The sequence below is a fragment of the Diadema antillarum genome, unplaced genomic scaffold (genome assembly GCF_040938485.1).
Source record: "Diadema antillarum isolate AM-2024a unplaced genomic scaffold, OU_Dant_1.0 seq00000510_RagTag, whole genome shotgun sequence".
In the NCBI taxonomy this organism is placed as follows: Eukaryota; Metazoa; Echinodermata; class Echinoidea; order Diadematoida; family Diadematidae; genus Diadema; species Diadema antillarum.
Window position 1 is genome coordinate 549,001 of NW_027271464.1, and position 25,122 is coordinate 574,122.

At 38.4% G+C, this 25,122-nt stretch overlaps 2 protein-coding genes across 2 annotated transcripts; one reads left to right on the forward strand and one right to left on the reverse strand.

The window, feature by feature from the left end:
• The first annotated feature begins 882 nt into the window (after positions 1-882).
• On the forward strand, positions 883-8,607 carry LOC139734103 (sulfoquinovosidase-like). Its single transcript, XM_071644917.1, has 5 exons — positions 883-1,188; positions 4,431-4,619; positions 5,250-5,621; positions 6,219-7,440; positions 8,477-8,607. Exons 1-5 carry the CDS (start codon positions 883-885, stop codon positions 8,605-8,607), a joined length of 2,220 nt encoding a protein of 739 aa, XP_071501018.1.
• Positions 8,608-15,789: 7,182 nt separating this feature from the next.
• LOC139734092 (probable cardiolipin synthase (CMP-forming)) lies at positions 15,790-24,669 on the reverse strand. The gene is made up of 6 exons (XM_071644906.1): positions 24,030-24,669; positions 23,296-23,433; positions 21,081-21,210; positions 19,850-20,004; positions 16,577-16,668; positions 15,790-15,877 (listed from the first exon to the last, which is right to left on the reverse strand). The coding sequence occupies exons 1-6, from the start codon at positions 24,441-24,443 to the stop codon at positions 15,790-15,792; spliced, it is 1,017 nt and encodes a 338-aa protein (XP_071501007.1). The 5' UTR covers positions 24,444-24,669.
• Positions 24,670-25,122: the final 453 nt, after the last annotated feature.

The window sequence follows — 25,122 nt, forward strand, 5'->3', positions numbered from 1 at the left end:
GCATCGCACATTTCAAAGTCGCTTTATATCGCAATTGTGAATTAAAGAGAAAATACATTGTACATGTATTATGTCTAGTTGAATTTATTCAGAAGTGATACTGCTTTGCATGACTGTAAATTCAGGAAAGAAGGTCTCATTTTGGGAATTTAAACCTCTCTTTTTTCATGGTAAGCGTCAAGTCTATATACTGTAGCTAATCATAAAATATGACATTATTTTATCAATCATGTTTGATACAAATTCAAAAATGGGGAGATGAACAAAAACTCAGTAATTGAATAGTTCTTTATACATGTATCTTTAAAGTGTGGGTCGCAGGGGATGATTATTCAAATTTCGATTTTCCTTTTTGATGATGTCATTGCATTGCAGTCAACTTTTTTATTCGCGGTTCATCAGCATAAACATATTGAATATGATCACAGTGACAAAGTGATCAAGCGAAATTATTTTTTTTTTCAACACATATAACAATTTATTTTATACTCTAACATCGCGTTGTGCTCTCTGTACAGTGCCGTCCAATCATGTAGTGAGAATAACATTGGAAGTGAAGATTGACAACATGGTCTGTAACGGCCCTCTGTCCTCGTCGTAATGTTTATTTACACGTTTACGACCCTCCCCATCTCTGCGGCGCCTCCTTGATCTCATGACCAAGGATATTACACGTCTGCCATTCGATCCTATATAGACAATGCAGATGAGCTTGTAATAACGTTATAGAGGTCTTGCAGTTCGTGGGAACGGACTAGCCCTGCGCAAAGGCGAAGTATAAGATTCAGTCCAGTTGATTTGACTCCCCACGCGGCATTTCATGCCACGAATGTAACGCGACAGCTTTGCCTACAGAGAAGAGAAAAGTCGGAAGCGTCGAGCATGGCGTCGAAGGTGAGATTGGTGATCGCCCTGGTGGCTTGGACATGTTCGATGTCCTTAGCGTTCGATGTCACTGGTAATGCCACCCATGTTTCGGTGTCGCTCAACGGCGTTCTGCTAATGGAGCACTCGTCCTCCTCACCGTGTATTTTCGCCGGGTCGGGTGCGCCGACGTACGAAGGCCAATTCGGCAACTACGACGTGACAGACTTCGTGCAGGAACGCGTCGCCCTTCTCGATTTCGTGGTCGATTCGTCGAATGCTGATAGAGTCCGAGTTACTTTTGACAGACAAGGACTTTTACAGGTTAGTAAATGTTAGCCGTTTCTGAAACTAGCACTTTGATGCGTCAACCTGAGCCGAATCTTATTTTGTTTTGTTTTGTTTTGTTTGTTTTTAGTCAAATGTCGGGTTTTTCTCTCTTCCTTTGACGAGCAAATAATTATTGAATTAGTCAATTCGGCCTTACTATTCATAAGAACGTATGTATGGTCTTTAGAAGAACGAATTATTTGAAACTAGAACTTAAAGTGTTGGTAATTTACGTGATTCGTTGCACTTCCGCGAGAAATATGAGGAAATGTCGGCGTATATGCTGCATATAAGGTATACTTTTATGAATTGCATTGAAAACTAAAATATCCGAGAGGATATCGCTGTACAGTTTATACCCTTTAACTTACTTTTTTGAATTTACAAGATGATAATTCTATAATTATGCGTCTGTTTATTTATGCGTCATAAACACGTTTATATCAATGAAATTAATTCACGATTAATTATATCATCTGAAGATGAATGGGCAAACGGGTGACATAGCTCAACTTACCTCAATGAATATAAAGAGATTTGGACGATTTATGAGCCCTTTCAGTCACTTTTTCAGATTTTTCAGCATTTTGATAGGATAAAAAAGGGTATATAATGTGTGCATAAATTGTATATGATTATAGGCCTATGTGTATTCGTTTTTTTTATATAATGTTCTTTTTGGACTTCTCCTGTAAGTCAAAATCCAGTGAAAGAATGTAATTTCTGAAATTATCTTGTGTGTTTTCTTAGCCGTTATACTGTCAATACCAATCAAAGAATATACCGGTCTTCACAGAAAATGTCACAGGCTTTTCATGGCAGCGGTCCTGAGAAGTTCGTCAGAGTTAAATTAATTTCATATCAATTTCAGTTCCGTTTCAAATGTATATGCGAAGGTAAATTGATCTGTTCACAAGGAAAAAAAAAAATATTACGCGTAGTTGATGTTAAATGGCAAAAAACTGACAGAAAACAGATGGCACGGAAGATTTTTCAGCAGTGGTTCTTTTCTTCACGAATACACCGACAGAGATTGTATAAAAGTATGATATGTAGGCTGCTCTCACCGAAACTATTTATTTTGATAAAGATCTCACCGAATAAATACATAGATATATAGAATGACGCGTAACGGCAAACATACTGCAATGTTGTCATCCATATTTTGTCTGTAGCTTCTCTCCTCATTCTGACAAAGGTAGGTTACTGGTATGTTTACGGCCCTAAATTGCCCCGGCTCAGCAAAATTATAATAGAATTGGGCTATTATCGAGATATCAGCGTTGAAGCCGTAAAGTGTATTTACTCACGCCTCTCAAAGTCCCAGTCACCTTTTCCGTCCCTTATTTTTCCCCTCGGTCGTCAGTTTATGGTCCGAAACATACTAGTGACAATTTCCGACCCAAACTTGATGACTCTATATTATGCTCAAGTGTACCGCATTTATAAGTGCAATGACAGAAAGGATGAAAGCACAATCAAAACTAATGTTGGCCTATATACAGTTATTGTGAGAACATTTTGCAAAAGTGCACCTGCATCAAGAAATTGTATGGTACAATGTCATGTGTGTTTCTCACATTGACCTCAATGCACGTAAGCAATGTACATTGTACATAGACGTATAATTTGCTGCGGAGTATATTACCAACCCTTTCCATGCCAATTTCACACACAAACCTATGGACAGGAAATGAATGTAGGATGCAGAGGGTTAAATGAAAGAGGACGCGCAACTTCATCACAATTTGCTGGGTCATTGATTCAAGGACATCAGCGTCCAGTACCTATTATACTCACTGATGTTGCAGCCTCAATTATGAGGCATTAATATAATCATACTTACATACGCGGGTATGTATTGTATTACCATATCCTAGGTTATAATTTCCGATGAATTTTGATACCGACATTCCGTTATCTTTATTTCAGCGTTATGAGATTGCAGATCGGGGCCTCGTTTCATAAAACTTGTTTTCAATAACAAGTTACGATAGCCTTTAGTATAAGCTACTGAAATCTTTGCATCTGATTGGCTGAGAGCAAATTTGTCAAAGAAATGTGGCAGTTGTTACTGATAACAAGTTTTATGAAACGGGATCTTGAACATACTTTATTTGATACTTCTGTTAGACTAATAAGCAAGCAATTGGTCCTCTGTTCCTCAAGTAAGTGAAAACGCTTTCGTGCTGAAGCGATGGATAAATGACTATTATATAATATCAGAGTAAAGGAAGCAATCACGAAACGATTCACCTGACTTCTACGTAACACCAGATGTTTATGCATCTCTCTCTCTCTCTCTCTCTTTCTCATTATATACGCAAGGCTCGACACTAACGGTGGCCCGATGGCCCGGGGCCACCAAAAATGAAAGTCGGGCCACCAAATTTCAAAAAAGGGCAAATTTGGTGGCCCGCCTCGGGCCACCAAAATTTTTTGAAAAGTATGTCAATAAATTCGTAACTTTTTGCGCCGGAAATTAGCAGTTAAATTTGTTCAAAGGATGGATGAAAAGGACTGAATGAATGCCTGAGAGTGAGTGTTGCAAGTTTGTTGAAGTTTATTTATGAGTACATATGTCCAACTTCTAATTCCTACTATCATAAATCTTAAATATTTGACTCATTAAAAAAAAGGGACTTTTAATGTTTTTTATTGTGTTTTTTCGCGACACCAAATTTTTCTCTCGGGCCACCAAAAATTTGAAATTTAGGATTTTGGTGGCCCCATCGGGCCACCAAACAAAAAAGTTAGCGTCGAGCCATGATATACGTATACATTTACTATGAACATCCATATAGGTAAGTCAAACACGAATTGAAGAACAAAACAAAACGCGATATACAAACGAAAAGGAGCAGTGGATGCGCTTATGACTTTATTACAAGAGTCCTTGAAAGTTCCAAGAGATTATTAAGAACTAAAGCACGAATTTAGATAGTGAAATAGAAACTTACACACAACAAAAGAAATGCGCAAGATGTTTCTCTATACAATGTACATTTTATAGTTGCGCCTTCTTTATAGGTTTAACTGCTTTCCGGGTAACTAATGGATTCTAAATTATACAAACAACAACTCAAAGCCAAACATGAACTGAAGGCGTATGTTGGGAGCATATGCTGCCTAATGATGAACCGCAAGCCCATAATGTCTAGATTGATGTTAATCAGAAGGAATTATGAAACCAAGTCCTCTATTCTCCTTTAATGCGCAATGACTGATCTGCTCAGGTTGTCTTCGAACTGGTGAGTGATGTCGACGGTAATTACTATGGGGAGTTCAGCTCGGTCGACGACGGCATCAATCGCATCTGGCTGCGCCTCGTCGCCGAGGCCGACGAGCGTGTTTACGGCGGTGGCGAACAGTTCTCATACTTCAACATGCGCGGGAGGACATTCCCAATATGGATCCAAGAACAGGTAACCGGAACCAGTCCTTTTCTCTCTTTGTTTGTCTATTATTTTCTTCATTTATTTATGTTTATTCATTAATTCAGTCATTTATGCATTTATTTACTCATTCATTTGATTTTAGTCATTTACTTATTCATCTGTACCTATTTATTCATTATTTATACATTCATTTATTTCTTACTATTCCATAATTATCTACTTTACTCGTCATTATCATGACTCCAATCAGACGCTGTTCTCGACAGGAACACAAACTGAAATTGAAACAGCGAAAGAAGGAATTCAACTGATAATATGAATTTTGCTAGGTTTGCCTACACCTACACCGTTTCGTTCGTACCCCTCAGTAACAGCTTCCTGAAGTGTGATTGATAACAGAACAACAAGCAATCATCAAAATCAATTATTTACATTTTTTTAAAGAATCAATGTATATTGACATTATTTCTACATGACGTTGGTATGCATGTCAATCTGTCAAGTGACAAAGACTAAGAATCTGCAAGTTTTCGTTTCTGCAAAGTAATTACAATATCAAGTTATATGTTGAAGCTGTACTTAAACATGCGCTTAGATAAGTTCGCGGAAGGGGAATGCTTTCTTATTTAGAGAATGTGATGTGTTTTTGAACTGTAGGGTGTCGGCCGCGACAAAAACTACGAGATCACCTTCCTAGCCGACCAGCGCGACGGGGGAGGAGGCGACTATTACACCACCTACTGGGCGCAGCCCACTTTCCTCTCCAGTCGCAAGTACTACGCGCACTTCACGACGAACGCGTACTCCGAGTTTGACTTCCGATCTAGCGCGTACCACGAGATTCAACTGTGGGGGGATTCCCCTGGTCGAGTCTACTTTTTCACGGGGGCGACCTATGTGGAACTGGTGGAGCAGATGACGGCTTACCTGGGCAGACAGCCGATGCCGCCGGAGTGGGTGTACAACGGGACCATCATCGGGGTGCAAGGGGGCACAGACTTGATGCTGGAATATCTGGCCCTTGCAGAGGTGAGGTATATTTTTGTTTGGCGGTAAACTATGGAACATTTGATTATCACGTAATACACCGGGTTGCCCTATTGATCTGCTGACGTAATTTCTGCATCTGCAGGCAATATTTCGGTTACGTATATTGTAATGGTGTGATGATCGGGCAAATTTGTAATAGAAACAAAGTGAAGGGGTAGACAATGGCTCCTGTTTGCTTTTTCCCTATTATGATGCTTCTTAGTATCCTACGAAAGGAATCACTCCAACATTTTTTTTTTCGTTCTCTTAATAGTTCGACTTCTACAATATTCAGTAACAGTATAGAAAGATAACTCGCTAGATTTAATGTCTTCGATAATTTGGTGATCTGTTTTTAGACGCAGTTGCTACACAATGCATCAACCTGACATGGATAATATATACATAAGCCTCGTGTTATATCCAATGCTAGTTAGTTGATGCATCTTTTTAGGTTATCAGGTCCTAAACCTTGAGGAGTGCTGCCTATAGCATTTTCGAAAGGTGACGAGTTAATGCACTGATGATTAGCATACACCGAGCGTAACTTATGAATTATTCATCTTACTTTGTTCGACTTTTCGTCATCTCATACAGGCTCATGGGATAAGAGTGAGTGGCATTTGGATTCAAGACTGGGCGGGGCGCATCACAACATCCTTTGGTAGACGCCTCTTCTGGAACTGGGAGTGGGATCCTGAACAGTACCCTAATCTGGATCAGGTCATTGTCGATCTGAAGAAGCGCGGTATTCGGATTCTCGTCTACGCCAACCCCAATCTCAACAGGGAAGGGAGCCTGTATCAAGAAGCGGCGAGGGAGGATTATCTAATCAAAAACACGAGTGGAGACCCTTACATTGTCGATTATGGAGAGTTCTTTTGCGGGATAGTGGATTTCACCAACCCTGATGCCGCGCAGTGGTACAAGGACAGGATAATCAAGCAGAACATGTTGGATCTGGGGATAGGGGGTTGGATGGCAGACTTCGGGGAGTATCTCCCCATCGACGCGGTGTTCCACAGCGGAGCGGAAGGGACAGACATCCACAACAAGTGGCCGGCGATTTGGGCTCAGGTGAACCGGGAAGGGGTGGAGGAGGCGGGCCAGCTGGGAGAGATCCTGTTCTGGATGCGTGCTGGTTACACCGGATCGCAGGAGTTCAGCGTCATGACCTGGGCTGGTGACCAGTTTGTGGATTACGGTCTCGCTGACGGCATCGCTTCCGTCATCCCGGGCGCCCTTTCGCTGGGCATATCCGGCTACGGGATGAACCACTTCGACATCGGCGGCTACACATCGCTCTTCGACGTCACCAGGACGGAGGAGCTCTTCCTCCGCTACGCCGAGATGGCCGCCTTCACCACCATGATGCGGACCCACGAGGGCAACCGGCCCGACGAAAACTGGCAGTTCTACTCTAGCTCCCACACGATGTACGAGTTCGCGCGACACACGGAAATCTACGTCGCCCTCAACGACTACGTGAACGCCACGATTCGGGAGAACCACGAGCGCGGCATACCCGTCCAGAGACCGCTCTTCCTGCACTTCGAGCAGGACGAGACATCCTACGATATCCAGTACCAGTACATGTTCGGTAACGACCTGCTGGTTGCGCCTGTCTACGAGCAGGGCGTAGAAAGCTGGGAAGTGTATCTTCCGCCGGAAAACTGGGTGTTCCTCTGGGATGAAACCATCACTTCAGTAGGAGGGGAGACCGTGACGGTTCCTGCCCCGATGGGTAACATCCCGGTATTCTTCCGCAGCGCGTCCCCCTGGGCGGATACTTTCAGGAGCTTGAGGCAAATCACGGCAGGTGAGTCAGAGCCGTCAGTCTTTTAATCAGTGCTCTATCACAGCACTGTGTGTTTACATTGCGACCCATTTATAGTTCGACGCATGCAAACTCCATGTTGTGATCATCGTTATTATCTTCTATCTTTTTTAACGCGCTCGCGTTCCTTGGCGGCGATTGCGGAATCCACTCTGCGCCAAAAATGTGTGATGAGATGGTTAATAATCTTGCATCCTCCATCCCCGCCGACTTTAAAAAGATTATAATTTTCTTTATGGTGGACGCCAAAGACGCGTTGTACGACAGGTGGTAAACCAGTTACACTACTAGTATAATTATGCTATGTACATGTATAATAAAAAAAAAAATGATTAAATGTCATAGTGTCGACTCGGCAGATTAGGCGTGTGCAAAAATTATTGCGTATAGATAGACTGTCTTGACCGCAGAATAGCAAGGCCAGATACATCTGGCTCATAAATATTATGAGACCGTGATTTTTTTGATCATTCAGTCCCCCAAATCCGAGATAGTTGTTCTATAGACACCCTTTATCTTCTTGAGGTGATCAACGGCTAATTTTGTTCATTTATGCGAAATATGAAAATCCCAATACTGTAGTCCCCTGGGACTGCATAGTTCATAATCCATCGCTCAATCATAAAATTTGGTATCAGCCTTTGTTCAAGGGGTGTAAAATCATTTCGTTCGTTATAAGGTCATCTCATCTGCTAAACGATGCCTAGCAGCCGCGAGTTGCGGTGTTCAATTTTGTTATTATTGTATAGCTTCATGATCGAACAAGGAGGTAAGTTGTAGGCAAGCTCGCCTTGTACCTACGTGGTCGTACTTATATGGCACTTTAGATAGCTGACTGAACTGGACAACTGAAATAACTTCTATCTCATATCCATCTGCTTCACAATTTACAATCTTTACAGTACGTTTTGAGATCGTGGCAAAATTACATAAAACGACCGTTTAGTGGTGACGGATTACAAGTATGCTAGAAGTATAATGACGTCACAATGTAATGTGTTCATAATCTCGAATGCAGTGACGGTCCCCCCGCCGACAGCCACAAGTGCCCCGTTTACTACCGACAGCGTGGGTATGACGACGCCATCCATGTTCTTCACGGCGTGTGCGATACTCGCGGGTTTCGTTGTGCGCCGTTCCCAGAAGTAGACATGCAACCAACGAGATGATAACAATTATACACAAAGAGGATGTCGCCATCGAAATGTAATCAATATTTGGTAAGGTGCTTTCACGAGGCTAAAAATTTTATACTTCGGGTTTGACAATCCAGTTGATAGCCTGACTTTACGTAGTGAAAAATCCGTCTACATTAATGTTTATGTCGCTTACACGCGTTCACTCAATATAATGCTGGATTCGCAGTTTGTAGAATTAATCAGGCTGTTAATTGTTTTTCTTTTCTGATTTTTTCTCCGCCTTTGATGGGACATTTTCCTGTGGCAACAAAAATATAACGTCGATGATAATCATATTTGAATATGTAAAGAGCTTAATTCTTTTATATGTATTACAGTACTTTGTGTTACTATAATTATTTTCTGTAGATAGTCTGTCTTTATCATTTATTCCCTTGTTTATGGTATGAAGAAGCCGTTTTGGATTTAGGCAAGAACCCCCCCCCCCCCCCAATATAAGAAAAATAATAAATAGAAAAACAAGAAGCAAAACAACTCACTGTAAGACATAATATCAGCATTTTCAAAAGATTCTAAACGTGGAAATGTTTAAATGGAAATCAGTTGATGGTGTATCTGCGATGGCATTGAACAAAACATGGATTTTCACCACAGATAATCCCCCTTCTCCAAACTCTGCCTGTTTTATACTTTTTTCATGTTTGCTTTTTATTTCTCTCCACTATATCAGTCAATTCAATCCCTCCTGCATTTTGCCCTTGCAGTTTTAGTCTACGTATTGTACCTCAATATTTTGTACAATTAATATGTATGATATTCACTGACTCTGTCAATTATGTGAATTTAACCACCTTGTATTATTTCGAACTACTTTTCCCGCACTTATTTGATGTGTTGATGTGGGTAATATGACAAATAATACAAGTGCTACATTAATTACCAAATTATCTGTCTCGCTATCTTGTTACTCTGGCATATCTTTGATGTGTTTCAAACTTTCACATATACTGGAGTGTCTATGCCCCGTATGAAGCTCACGAGTCTGCTTCGACAATGCAGAGAGAAAGAAGTGACAAAGTCTTCAAGCTATGCCCTAAAAACTTACTAGAATTCAGATTTAAAAAATAGCAAAATGTGTTTCAGGTGGTTGAATATGTAAATTATAATCCATTCTAGATGACTGTGGATTAGTAAAAAAACCTCTGCAAATCGACACAAAATGTTCACACTTGATCTTTTTACATTCCCTCTATGTTCTGTAAAAGTGGATATTTTCGTGCGAGTAATTTTTCGCGCTAGGCTGGGTGAGAAGAGTTTCGCGTGTTTTTAAATCCGTGGAATCAAGACATCACACACAGGGCTATATGGCAAGCAAAAATATTCGCGTGCTTTTATTTTCGCGCTAGTTTCTGGTTGCGCGAAATGCGCGAAAATTTCAACACCGCGAAAATTTCCACTTTTACAGAGTATATGCTACCAACACAGTGCATCAATGATGCATCTTTATTTGCAACATATACATAAATAGCACCAAGAATGTATAAACATATAAACAAGAAAAAAAAAAACACCCCAAAACCTCAAACAAGATCTCAGTATTGGTGACAGATCCCATGAAGAGAGGGCTAACCTCTGGCTTCAATGTTTCTGATCATATTGTTTTAGTGTTTGATCTTTTCTGTTTAGATGTGTTCATTAAAGAAAAAATCCCCTCTCTGCTACAAGTGTATTTGTGTCATAAAAGGAATTATAGACTTTGTATATTCAGTTTAAATAATATATAATTATTATATACACCCAACCAAAAAAGTTGTAATTTTGGATATATCTCAAAAAGTATTTCACCGATTTTCATAATTCAAATGGGATTGGATAAGTAATTTTATTACTCATAACATGAATGGCGTATCATTGCCACCAGATATCACTATTGGTGTGAAAAAAAAATGCATTTTATGTCAAAATGCATGGAAAAAAAAAGTTATTAAAAAAAATTATGAAAATCGGTAAAATACTTTTTGAGATATATCCAAAAATGCTAGGGGGAACTTACTTTTTTGGTTGAGTGTATACTTCTAGACACACTGTACATTGAAGCAAACTGTGGACTCTATGAAGCCCATTATGCATGCCACAGCTAAGTTAACATGCACATTACTCTTCTCACAAATAGATATTCACAACTAAGAGAAGACATAGAGTAATGATACTAAATGACAATGCCACGGTTCTGTATATTTGTTGCATTTTATTTACAAAGGCATTCATTTAAACATCTTCAATCAACATGACCATCCAATCACTGTATAGAAAATATATGATTTCTTGTTTTTGTTTGTTTCTTTGCTTCTTTAAATCTAGACATATGTATGTGATCAACATCACCTTGCTCCGCAACAGTAGTGATAATTGAACACTGTGTCTGACACAAATGTCCTCAGGAACATGTACAGTCTTCAGTTGCATATCCTCCCTGAATTAGCAAAACTGTTTGTATCGTTACAGAGAAGAATAAAGTGACATTTGAATATGTAAAACATCACATTACAGCCATGAATAATGAAGCTATTGTGATGAACTCTGTAGGCATTATCATAGGTTGTATTCATGTTGCACTAACATTAGAATAACAGCTCAAAATGATGTTGAGAATGATAGAAGGTTGATATTAACAGTGACAACAATGATAGCAACAACCATAATTATGATAACTGAACCTCATCTGTATATATGAAACTCAGTTAACTGCCTCATGGGATAAGGACATTGCCATACCAAGTACTGGTCTACAATCACCTGCAGAAGACTTTGAGTTCAAAAAAAAAAAAATATATGTGAAATCAACATACAGTAAAATTTTGAGTGAAATGGATAATTCTGGGAAACTTTAGAAAAGTTTGAACATCAATACAGTGGACTCCCGTTATGACAAAGTCCTGGGGACCAGCAGTTTTCTTTCGTTATATCGAAAGTCATTATAACCGAACAAATAAACAATAAAAATAAATAAAACCGATAACATTGCAGACTGACTTTTTACTTTCATTGCAACTGATTGACAAATTGCCCTAAATCGACGTAAATAAGCACTGAATTGATCAGTGTTTTGGTAGTAAACACTGATCAATTCAGTGCTTATCTATGTCGATGTAGGGCAATTTGTCAATCAGTTGCAATGAAAACACCTCGACGGAAGAATTCCATGAATTTACTTTTTACATGTATTTTGTTATAATCGTGTTTGTTATAATGGGAGTGCACTGTATTAAAAATCATGATACTTTGTGGTTGTTTGTTTACCCACTAGTTTATATCCACGCAAGTAGCATGAAGTTCAAAAGACTAAGATTATTTGGATGCCATAAAACATGAACTAGTACGATCAAGATTAATTGGATGCCATGAAACATGAACTCATAAAGTTCATGTTTCATGGCATCCAATTAATCTTGGTCTTTTGACCTTCATGCTGCTTGAATCGATAGAAACTGGTGGGCAAACAAAAAACCACAAAGTATAATGATTTTTAATTGAAACTGTGGTGAACAGTTGATTTCTACCAATTTGCAGGAATTCTGCTAGCATACCATCCTTTATATAGCTTGAAGCTCCGAAGAGGATCACCTTTTCAGGGAAAAAAAACACCTGGGAAATATACATTACTAATTCCAGAAAAAAAAAAAAAAACTTTCTGCTTGAATATCAACATTATTTTTTCATAATACAGTGCACCCCCGTTACAACGAACACGGTTATAACGAAATTTCGTTATAACAAAGTAAAACTTCAGGTCCCGAAATTAACGCCATTAAAGTCTATGGTACAAAATTCGCTTACAACGAACACGGTTATAGCGAAATTTTTGTTATAACAAAGTATTTTTCGAGCACCACTGACAAAGAAAAAAAAAAAAAAAGCTCGGTTATAACGAACTGAGGATCGCTTTCAAAAATACGTAGCGGAACAAGCATTCATAGCGTCTCTGCATGGGCGAATGCGTCACATCACTGTGTGTTCGCTTGGTGTGTCAATCACAGTTTCCGAGTTGAACTTGCGTTATTGTAATACAATAATCTGAAATTGAATAACTATTTGTTTTATTGTTCACATAGCTTTCCAGTATATGACGAGTATTCAACAAACAGAATATCATATATGCGCGGCTTCCTTGTTTTCGTTATATATTGTATTTGTTCGGTTATAACGAAAGAAAACTGCCAGTCCCGAGCATTTCGTTATAGCGGGAGTGCACTGTACTTCCTCAATACATGTATACTCAAAGTTTCACTGATCTGCTAATTCTCTTTCAAAATTTTCTTCTAGAAGAAAATTTATTCTACAGATGTAATCCTCCTGGATCAATTGTACTATGTCATTTGCATTTGCTCTTTCACTTAAAGCACTTAAAATAAACATAACATGCTCACTATCTTCACTCTCCGGAAATGTTTTACTTTTAAGATCTCATGTGAAATTGCACCATAATTGGGATGCATCTTGTTGTTTTTTGTTTTTCTAGATAAGATAAAATATATGTTTCAGTAGAAAAAAAAGGCAGAAAGAAAAATAATAACTTACTTATATTTGATAAATATTATATTAAACCCTGCAAGGTGATGGAATTTAACAATTCAAACTGATATACAATCGTACTAGCCTTTTAAAAATGAACATATTTTTAAAAGTTTGAATTGGCCTGTCAAGACAGCTGCCAGCTCTAATGTTACGTGTGTATTAGGCAAGTTTGACAATTGGCTCATGCAAAGTTGATTTTAACATGGTGATTCAAATATGTATGAAATAAAGACTTGACTTTAGCTGTCCTAGTTACACAGATTTGGCAGGTCTGTTTCAAAATTGCAGTAATTCATGTCCAATGCAGTCAGGGGCACATTTTCCTTTTCTCAAGGATTTCAAGGCTAATAGCAATCTCTATACAAGATCATTCAAATCACAATAAAACAAAGAAATAAAGAATATCAATAAGTGCAATTTCCTCATCTTGTGATAAAAAATATAAGAATATTACTCATTTTCATCAAAAATCAAAAGGCTCCAAGACAAACCAAGTGATCTAAGAATAAAGCAATTGTAGTGAGTATTTTTCTATATTTTCAGCAATTAACTATTCTACAGAACCCTATAAACCCATGAGCCTTGCACCATTTTTTTTCTTCTTTTTTTTGTCAAAACAATGGCAATTGCAGCTTCATGACTATCGACCTGAGAAGTTAAAAAAAATGCTGAAAAGCAATTGTGATATTTCAACAACTCATGTTAATACTCATAATCATTAAAACACAGAGAGATGAAGTTGTTTTACATTTGTACTCCAAACAAACACCGAGTAAATTGACTAAAGTTTTACTGAAAATGCAAGGATAATATAGACTTTGGTAGTGTAGACATGACCAATGTGTGGAAAAAAAATGTGAATATGACACAATCAAATACTTTCAAGGATAAAAATTTGTCTATAATTTGTCTAAAATTAACACATTTCTTAATTTGACGGATCTAAAGTTTATAGACAAGTCATTCTAGGTGAACTTATAAATGCAATTTAAAAAAAGAATACACATACACAAGTGATTTTGGTTGCCATATGATCAGCCTGACAGTAATCTTATAGATGCTTCTGGTGCATTACAGTATGTTGCACAGTGTACTGAAACCTTGATATCATCACCACATATGTATGTGAGCAGGGCCTCATTCAATCAAAAGATATAATCAATTATAAATGTCCTTACTAAGCAGGCTGCCATAGACTTACCATAGAAATCAACTATATAATCAATTATAACTCTTCATAAAACAGGGCCCAGGTGTAGCAGGTATCCCCTCTATCTTTTGTAACACTTTACAATAGTCATAGACTACACATAGTTTACAAGTCTTTGATACTATACACCGCTATATCTTGGGTAAAACGTTGCAGTAGCTTTACACAGAATTTTCAAATCTTTGATGATATAACCCTCTATGTCTTGTGTAAAACTTTACAACAGATTGCCCAGAGTTTACATGTCTCCTTTCACCATATAAATGCTTTAAATGTGACCGGGGAAAAACATACCAGCGAGTCTTAAGTTCATAATTGTAATCGCAATTGAAACTCTGGGTAATTCTCTGACTAAATGTGCATTTTTGGTCCATGCACATTGAAGTAACAAGTATGTTTACGTTGCATTCCATTGTGTTTTGTTATCAACGCAGGTATAACGTGTCCTACACACTTGAACCCCAGATTATGGGTAAACGGGCAACACATGAAGTGGACATGCCTTTCTCTCACATTGATATGCATGATAAGTATTTGATCATGAGCCAATATCTATGACTACTTCAATACACAGAGCCAAGCATCTGATGTCTCTTTCTTTTGCCCTTAACCCATTGAGGACCGACTAATTTCGCTACAACATGCATTTCCATAGACACCTGCCTGAGTATACTTTGGACTCGTCCTTAACGGGTTAACACATAGAGTGGTTTATAATCAGTTTCTACTCATATTTCTCAAACCAAAGTCCATGAGTTTAACATGACATTAGGTATTATGTATTGAAATGCAACTGCAAAATAAAAACAAATGCAATTTATATGCTGCATCATTAAATGTCTCACGATCAATTGCAGTATGAAACATGATAATGCATGTATGGTGAGAGGGGGTGTCTGTGTATGCTTGTTTCAAGTTGCTTTTTTTAACCCGTTGAAGACGAGTCCGGAGTATACTTGGGCAGGTGTCTATGGGAAATGCGTGTTGTAGCAAAATCAGCCCATCCTCAACGGGTTAAGGCTGGCAAATTGCATTTAGTCCTTTGTAAAACTGACACCATGACATAAAATCTGGTCACCTTTTTCTCTGTACAGAGAAACAAATCAACAAAAATAAAAAGAACAGTAATAAATTCACTTACATTTCATAACACATTTCTATAACTCTAAGATCTTTGGATGAGACTTCCTACATCTTTCTCTCTTTCTGAATACTCTGTAATATGTATGACAAAACATCTGCAAGTGTGCAATTCATCTCCAATGTGTCTTGAATTCTGTGCACATTGAGACATAGCCAGCATTTTGATCTATGTGCATACAGATCTTAATAGTGGACACCAATAAAGATGAAAAAACAAAAAATAAACAGATTGTTTGAAGTTTTGCTGGAAGCCTCAACTCTACACTACCTCTCTTTCTGCAAGTACTTGAAGACATCTCGCCTGAGTACATAACTGAGTCCGGACGCGATGGTGGTCGCAGCTGTCACGTACCTACAGTTGGGCACAAATTAGCAACAGAATTAATCAAGATCATACAGCATACTCTGTGCCCCCATTTTGGTGATGCACCTACATTTTGGTGATGCAACTACACTTGAGATGTTCCTGCTACAACAAACACGGTTATAATAACATTTTGTTCCATTGAAGCTTAAAAAATCAGGTCCCCAAATCATTATCTTTTATTATATCTTGATTTGTGTGGCTATAATGAAATTTCAATACAAAGAAGCAAAACTGCCAGTCACGAGGATTTTATCATAACAGGAGTCATTGGCAAACTTAAAAGACAAGGACACTTCCAGACAATATCTAAAATTATTCTCGGATAACATAGTCCCCCCTCATAATTATGTCAGACAGAAGGATTTCAGCCTATTCTCACACAGATTACTTCCATCAAGCAAGCATTTGGATATCAGATTTTTTCCCTCTTATATGTTCATTCACAGGTCTGTGCTTTGCTGAGTTTTCTTGCTGTGTTAAACATTGGCTCAAATGAATGACTTTTTTCCCAATTCTACCTTTGATAAGAAGCACTCACAAAAAAAAAAAAAATAGTAAAAGTCATACAAAACAGATAGAGAACCAAAGCATATGAATGCAATTTCCAGGACACAATGGGTTGAAAGGATTTTTGTCACTGCTATTGCTGCAGTGTGGTACATATTGCTCTGTTCATCGACTTACCATAAGCCATGAAGATAAGGGTGGTCTGTGAATTCCAGAACTGGGGCAACAAGTGTGAACCCTACTAGAGATAATTGCACTGCTGTATTAACCTGTGTGGGAAGAAGAACACAATAAAAGATAGATAGATTAGAGGAATAAACACAGTGTGATGACTTGATCAATGAGAACAAATTCGTAATTAGACTTACCTGAACAAAAACATTAAAGATAGCATCATGTTGCACCAAACAATTCACAGCAAACCAAACTATCAGATGTTACTACTACGTGTACTTTATGGACAGTCAAAAAACAAAACAAAAACAACTAGAAATGTCGCTTTGGCGACTGGTATGCCTCCGCCATAATACATGATTCTCCTAATAGGTCTATAGTACATGTGGACAATGTGTGATTACATTTTCACAAAATTGGCAAAATATTAAAATGACATGTTTGTCACAAATGTATTGAATGTTTACCTTCCTTGACCTATGTTTAATTGGATGAATAGGAGAGCATGTATTTGGGGATTTAAGAACTTTAACTTGACTTTGACCATTTCATAAGTTTATGCACTGAGTAATTTTCAAGGTATGGAGAAAAAGCGCAATTTCTGTATTGAACAGTAAATTGTTATCATTTTCATCTGGCCTTTGATTTATAAGAGAATCACTGTCAGGCAGAACATACATAAATTCAGCATGTTCTAAGTTTCAAGATAACTTGAGCCACTTCCGAGATATGGAGAAAGAATTAAGTTCAGCACTTTCACTTGATCTTTGACCTTTTGACCTTTGACCTTCTTGGCAAAAAAAAAATCCCAGAGAATCTGTATTGGGTTATACATGCATACATCAAGTTAAAAAAAAAAAAAGTCCTGCTGGCATTGCATAAATATAAGGAAAATAGTAAAGTTTTGAAGTATTGCCCTTGACCTTTGACCCCTGACCTTTGACCCCATGAACCCTAAATTCCCTAGATAACCACTGCCAGTCAGTAGATGCATATATATACTATGTTCCATGAAGATACCTTGAACAATTTCCAAGATACAGAGAAAAAAGTGAAAATTTAACATTTTACTTGACCTTTTGACCTTTGACCTTTTGACCTCATGACCCCAAACTTTCACCAGAGAATCTTAATTGGGTAGTACATGTATACACTAAGTTTCAAGAAAATATCTTCAGGCATTGCATAGATATGGGGGAAATAGTAAAATTTTAAGCATTTGACCTTGACCTTTTGACCTATGACCTTGAGCATGTGCACCCAAAAGTTGATAGGCACAACTTCACCCCCTAATACACATACATGCCAAGTTTCATTAGGATACCTCAAAAGGTTTTGGTAGTTACCCTGTCCACAAAATTCATGACGGACGGAAGGACGGAAGGACGGACGGACGGACAGACGGAAGGACGGACGGACGGACGGACGGACGAACGGACGGACGGACAACCCGAAAACATAATGCCTCCGGCACCACTTCGTGGCGGAGGCATAAAAACAAACAGACTGAAAGCAAACATGAACATGAGTGAGAATGAGAAATAATGCAGGGAGTAGGGTATAATGTGAGCATGTCTCATTTTTTAACCACTGAATATGCTGGATACACGGCTCAGAGTTGCAAGTTTACATACAGCATTCTTCCCATTGTAGATTTACGAGAGCCACAAACTTACTGAATATCAATTCATACTGTGACAAATATCAACATGGACATAGGTATGTAATGTGGGACTTGCACTAGTATTCCCTATTTCGTACATATCATATATGTGAGTAAATCAAATGTGAAAATCAAGCCACTTTCCCTCTAGAACTTCCTTGCGCATATGCTCAGGGCATTACCACAAACAAGCAAACAAACAAAAAGACAAAATCAAACTTTCCTCTATGCACAAATGGTTCCCTTTTCATTTAATGGCTGACAACTTATTCATTTTAGCCCAGTAATGAGTTCCATTAGCCCAAAGCAAGCAGACATATGAGTTTATTGAGCATCTATGCCTACTTTATGTCTTCTTCCATGTGATTAGAAAAGAAATACTCAAAAGCTTTGCAATAATTATTCTAGTGGTAATATGCCCTGGCAACTAGGCTTAAAACTATGAATGGACAACCGGCTTTCCCTTAAGATTATGATAACTTAAGGAGGGAGGCCATAAGCAGGACTGTACATGTCACAGAACCCGTCTTCTGTTAAATGACCTTTGGATGATACTAAAATATAACTTTGACAAATGAATTTACTTTATATATTTTTACAGCTTTTAATGACAAGTTGTAAAGATAAAGGCAGTAAGAATTTGCCCTCGTGCTCTTTAGCACTGTGTTTGATCTGTCCATGTGAAATGACTAAAAAACTATTTTCACCCGTGGCGTCACCAACTTTCCTCAAAGCTCTGACAATGGGGTGCTTGAACAGACCGCTTCAATGAGTGGCAAGATTGCACATGTTTGTTTGCACAAAGGGTGGGGGCATCAGGAATGAAAGGGAAAAGAAGTCAAATCTCTTTGACCTTGAATCACTAAATTTTACACATTTCAAGATAACCATTGCCTGGTACTATTAACATGGTTACACTGGTACCATTGTCTCCCCTGCAGCATGACAACAAGTTATTTACCAAGTAATCATTTACACATTAATAGTCGAACATCTTGGATCAACGACAGCAACAACATCAAAACCCCAACTACTTTTTGCTGGCAACAGTGAGGGAAAGGTTGGGTAAAAAAAGTCAGCTTCCCTTTTCTTTGGCTGAACGATTCATTCAATTGGAGTTATTTCGCTCCGAATATCATCTATAAAACACAATTAGCACAGTTCCACTGATGTCATTGTCTGGCCTTTCACAAATCATACCTACTTCTCCTGCCTGAATGAATTGGTTAGAATGGCTGGAGGCAAATTTGGGTCAACTTCAGTACAAATGATCAGTCTCACTTTGTGCAAGAGAATATTTTACTATCTCAATGGTGAACAAAACATCTAAATCGGCACACTCTCATGCTCAAATGCAACAGCTATAATACTTTTATGTATCATACTTTGATAAATCTTTTCATATGAGTTCTGAAAGAGTGACAGAAACAGCCTAAACATTGTTTTGAGTTTTGTTTGTTGTTGTTGTTTGTTGTTGTTGTTTTTTGTTTTTGTTTTTGTTTTTGTTTTTGTTTTGTTTTGTTTTGTTTTTTTGTTTTTTTGTTTTTTTTTTTTTTTTTTGGGGGGGGGGGGTTTGAACCATGTCATGGAGCTGAAAAATCTGGCAGACTGACCTTGCTAATGAAGGTTGGCTTCATCTGCACCGTGGCGTGGGTGGCGTCGAAGAACCTCTTGGCCGTGATGGGCGGAGGCAGCGACTGGTAGCGGAGGTAGAAAGCTGCCGACACCAGCCCTATGTCTCGCAGGATTATCAGTGCAGTGAGGGAAACTAGGGAAGAGATTTGAACAGCAATATGAAAGCAAATCATCTTAAGTCAGATTGCTAGAACACTTTCTGTGTGATAGATATAAGGCCATTAATAATCTTTTTAATGTTCACATATATATTCCCTTCACACTGTAACCTCCCATCCCCCCAAAAAACAACAACAACAAACAAACAAAAACAACAAACAAACACACAAACACACAAGGCAAAAAAAAAAAAAGCTTTATTGTTTATGTGATATACTGGGAAGATAAATGAAAAACAGACGGCTGGAAGACAAATCAATAAAGCAAAAAGCCCATTGCAACATTATATGAAGCATCTTTGCATTAACAATGGGGTGTGCATAAAATCAGTTTTGTTTGTTATTTGTTTTTTTATTTTTTTCATCACTTTCAGATGTAAGGTTTTCTGCTGCAATCCTGAATGCATATTCTGGTCCCAAATGGAGAAAGATAGTATAATAGGAGACTATCTCTGTCATAACAAGTCTCACAGCTTTGGCTTGACTGCTGTTAGCACATTATTTAATGCTCCATGTAGTGATATTATGTACATAGTCATCAATGTACCATCATATGCAAAGCACTTAAATGGTAGTATGGTTTTATTTGGTCCAGTGGGGTCTTTTGCTGTGGCAGGTAAGGGACCTGCTGTGTTTATTATCAAGCACAAAGACACAGATACCGGCAGTACGCTACATTTGCTGGATTTGTTGAAAGTCAAGGAAAATATGTACACTTGAGTTTAATAAATTACTTGATATCACACAGACCTTTCTACAAAGTTGAAAGTATCCCTTTCACAATAATATATGTTTCATCATTTGCCCATTGAACCATTCATATCTACTTTTCATTACATATATACTATTCATATCCTATTCTCCTTTGTTTATGATTAAATGGGGATGTGGTTTTTAAAAGACTGTTTTCTACTAGAATCAACTGCAAAGTTTAGTGAAACCATGTGAAACAAATCCTGGATGGCACCTCTTTCTTTCCAACTACCATCCTCTTACACATGATGATACTGTTGCCATGGTGATGATGCTAATGAGTGGAATCTTAACGTACCTGGGATGAGGTTGCTGTATGTCAGACTGATGGTGAGGATGCTGATGAGACACTTGTCTGCCAGAGGATCAATGATGGACCCCAGCACCGACTGCTGGTTGGCAAAGTTTCTGGCTATCCATCCATCTAACTGCAAATACACAATGAGGTACTAGGCGTGTTACTTTAAAACTTACTTCTTGTTGTGGCACAGTGTGCCTGGTTGACTATTGCTAGTCACCTGGGATGAACCACAAGGGGCCAGCATCATTCACCCATTTTTCTTGTGTTCGTGTGTCACTACAAATGACGGAGTGGACCTGCTGTTCAGAATATGCATCATTGGTATACTGGATGGTTGTTAGTAGACCTATATTGCATTGCAGATTTAAATGAGACAACTAAATTACAGCAGGCTCAGCAAGTTATTAATCTTGAAACCCATAACAAAATGCCATGTTGTGTTCAGACATGGTATCTATTTATCTATCAAAATAATACATTGCTGGTCACACTAAATTTGTTGCACATGGCAGCAAAGGTATTCCAAAAATTTTTCATCCTGGTGTCCAGTAAACCTTGAATTATGAAGAGAACAAACACTCTTTTCTAATCAGTATGTAGCTGCTGTAAATAATAACTCCGACCTACAATGTAGATTTTTCTGCTGGTTTTGACAGTGAATTCTGTGATAGGAGGCATACTCTTTTTTTCTGTCTATTTGAAAATCCTTCCTTCCTTGTTCAATGCTACTTAAATTTGAAGCACTAAAATATTATCATAAATTCAAATGACTAAATGGGTGACTGAACACATTATCAAATTAATACATTTAAGAAAAAAAGATAATGTGTAAGTTCATCATGTTAAAGGTGCATGCTTGCATGCATGTTCATTAAAAAAAAAAGTTGGTAATGAGTGAAATTTATATGGGCTAATTCTAAATATTGCAGTACATCTGTAGTTGGTCATGTGTATTGAGTCCGCAGCCTCCAGTTGGTAAACACACATAAATGATACTTTAACTTTTCGAGGGGCACAATGTGCTGAGTTGATAATGATTGCTGACTCTTGCCTGTCACTGGGGGCAAACCAAATGGGGGTCAGCTTCATTTGCTGATTTTCTGGTGCAGGTAGATGTGCACACGGTATGGACCACTTCACTAAGTTTGCACCCTGCTCTTTGTAAGAAGGACAAATGAGATCTTTGCATGTGTGAATTTTGATTCTTGACCCACCAGACGTCCATTCAATGTCCTATTGGGGTATCTCACCAACAGACAGTTTTGCCTCTTACAAGAGAGGGCAGCATAGTTACACATAGCATTGCTCAGCTAGACTCACTGGCCCAAATTCATGAAGGTGGTTGATTCTACACCATGGTATATGCAAATTTCTTCTGCGTAAATGCGACTGACAGATTGAGTACACCAACAGACATCCAATGACAAATGCGCATTGTTATGCACACGTGTCAAAGGTACACCTATTTCACTTTCATTTTAGACTATGATCTAAATTTAAAGGACAAGTCCACCTTTATAAACATGAGGATCGAGTGAATGCAGCATTATTGGTAGAACACATCAGTGAGAGTTTGAGGAAAATCAGACAATCCGTTTAAAAATCATGATTTTTTAAAGTTTCTGCTTAGTCACTGCTGGAAGAGAAGACTACTATAGCTTGTGATGTCACATGTGTACAACGATATAATGAAAATATAAAGAAAATTTAACATATTTTAACTTATCCTGCATAATAAAAGAACACTAGACTTGCCTCTTTCAGAAGGCAGAGGGAATAATATTTCCCTGAACATACGTCAGTGACAAGTCAAGGAAATGTGCACTTTTTACCAAAAATACAATTTTGTGAAATTCTCTTTACCGGTATATTTTTCTTATATTGTTATATGCATACAATGTGACATCATACACTGTAGTAGTCTTCTCATCCAGCAGTGACTGTGCAGATACTTTGAAAATCCACAATTTTTGAATAGATTGTCAAATTTTCCTCAAACTTTCACTGATGCATTCTAACAATACTGCTGCTTTCACTCAGTCCACACATACATGAAGGTGGACTTGTCCTTTAAACCACCAAGTTGTTAAATAGGGCCTATGGTACTCCAACCTGAGCTTTTGGATCTATTGCAAGGCAGCCAACTCAGCCGCCTCACCGCACAAATAATAAACACGGGGTTGAGTTGTTACGTATAACAACGGATGCTCACCAGGTCTGTGACACCGGCCAAGGCAAAGAGAACAGTGCCCAGGAGAAACTGCTCCGTGACCACCAGGTATCCCAGGACTGGCGACATCACAAGGCGGGACATTGTCAGAAGGTTTGGGATGGTGAAGATGTTCTCTCTCTTCAGAATAGAAGTGAAAAGGAAAGTAAAGACACAAAGTCTATGTTCATCAAGGTTACATCTTTCATCTGTTCATATTGAATTGCTCCTATTACTTCTGCTACTAATGATACTGATGACAACGATGATAGTAATCATGAATATTAGATACTACTTATAATGATAATAATGGTAATAATGCGCTACTAATACTGCTACAACTACTACAACTAAATAATGAAGCAACAACACCTGCTTCAAATAACTGGGTTTTGAATAAAAAAAAATTATGCCTTGTTGCTCTACATATGGTCATGGGTAACTTTACACACCATTTATTAATGGACTTTGCCTCATGATTGGATATTTTGATTGCTGGCCGGACACCAGAGGGCGCAATAATGTAATGTGTAACGGTACAGTATTGACTGGATACAAAACATGATAGTCCACAAAACTTGGAAGCATATTGGCAGCATTTCGTCAGTTCAATGTTATACTTATTTGCACACAGCTTGAGCTGCACCATGACATACAGCTTACTTTTCTTTTTCCTTAAATCTACACGGCCTCTTATTTTATGACTGTGTTGTGTTTCATAAGTATTGTTGCCTCACCAGTTCTTTCACTTTCATCTTGCTCTGCTCCACTCTAGCTTGCATCTTCTTCTTGGTTTCCTCAAATTCAAATTTCTCTGCCTTCTTCCTCGCCCTCCGAAGCAGACCCACGGCCACGCCCCCTTGCTTGAGCAAGGCGTAACCTAGTTTCACATGGAACGCCTCCTCGCGCATGCGCTTACTCCCACGCCTCTGCCGCTGGTTGCTCCCTGCACCGTGAGCCGAGCTGGAAAATGAATGCAGGCATGTCCAGCAGGTTGGAATACTGCCCTCACGGGGTCTCTGTTTTGACCGTGGGTCCTGCAGGCCACAGCCATGGATGTAGTCCAGTCCTGTCACACTCGTCCACACTGGATTTAGTCTGATTCCATGACCTCTGACCCTGGTCAGTGTTGCTAGTCTTGTCCAAGACATCTTGGCAGCACTTGTCTCCCATCAATGAACAATTCTGTGATTAATCCATCTGCTGACAGAACGGTATTTTAAGTAGAATAAAGGGGATTATTTGTCAAGAACGTAGTTCACAAATTTGTCTATTACAATTTGAAATAAAAATCCTGCATCAAGGTTCCACCTCCCATGCAAAAATTTGACCGCATGCCAAAGGCATTTATAATAGTGAAGCATAGGCTACTACTTATACTATGTATTCCAGTGGCTGAATTTTGGATGGCTCTATATTTGAATTATTGGTGGTTTGCTTGGAAGAGTTTTGAAAAGTTTTGAAGAGAAATCCAGTATAAGTCTACTAGTCATCAACCACCTATTCATATATATCAGTTGACCACCCTCGCGCAATGGCTCTCTCGCGTATAAAATCAAAAGTAGACGGGGCACAATACGCCGGAACATTCGAACATGAATACAAATCAAGAGAAATTAGGGGGATACAGGTAAATAACCTGAGGAAACAGAGGAGGAAAAAGAAGTGAAGAAAATCCTCATTAGTAATACACGTTATTCTTGTTAACACGCATTTGCCCATTCACTCGATTTACTAACCCCAGGGCGCTCCTCGTACACAGTTATACAGTGAACGCTTTGTGTTTGGGCTGGTCGCAGTTATGGATTTACGTGCTTTTGAATGGGAAAA

Excerpts from the sequence above, each read along its gene's own strand:
- LOC139734103 (XM_071644917.1), top strand. The coding sequence starts at position 883 with ATGGCGTCGAAGGTGAGATTGGTGATCGCCCTGGTGGCTTGGACATGT. Across the intron at positions 1,189-4,430 it reads ACAGACAAGGACTTTTACAG|GTTGTCTTCGAACTGGTGAG; the intron begins GTTAGTAAATGT and ends TGATCTGCTCAG. Across the intron at positions 7,441-8,476 it reads CTTGAGGCAAATCACGGCAG|TGACGGTCCCCCCGCCGACA; the intron begins GTGAGTCAGAGC and ends TCTCGAATGCAG.
- LOC139734092 (XM_071644906.1), bottom strand. The coding sequence starts at position 24,443 with ATGTCTTGGACAAGACTAGCAACACTGACCAGGGTCAGAGGTCATGGA. Across the intron at positions 23,434-24,029 it reads AGATGAAAGTGAAAGAACTG|AGAGAGAACATCTTCACCAT; the intron begins GTGAGGCAACAA and ends TCTATTCTGAAG. Across the intron at positions 15,878-16,576 it reads CCTTATCTTCATGGCTTATG|GTACGTGACAGCTGCGACCA; the intron begins GTAAGTCGATGA and ends GCCCAACTGTAG.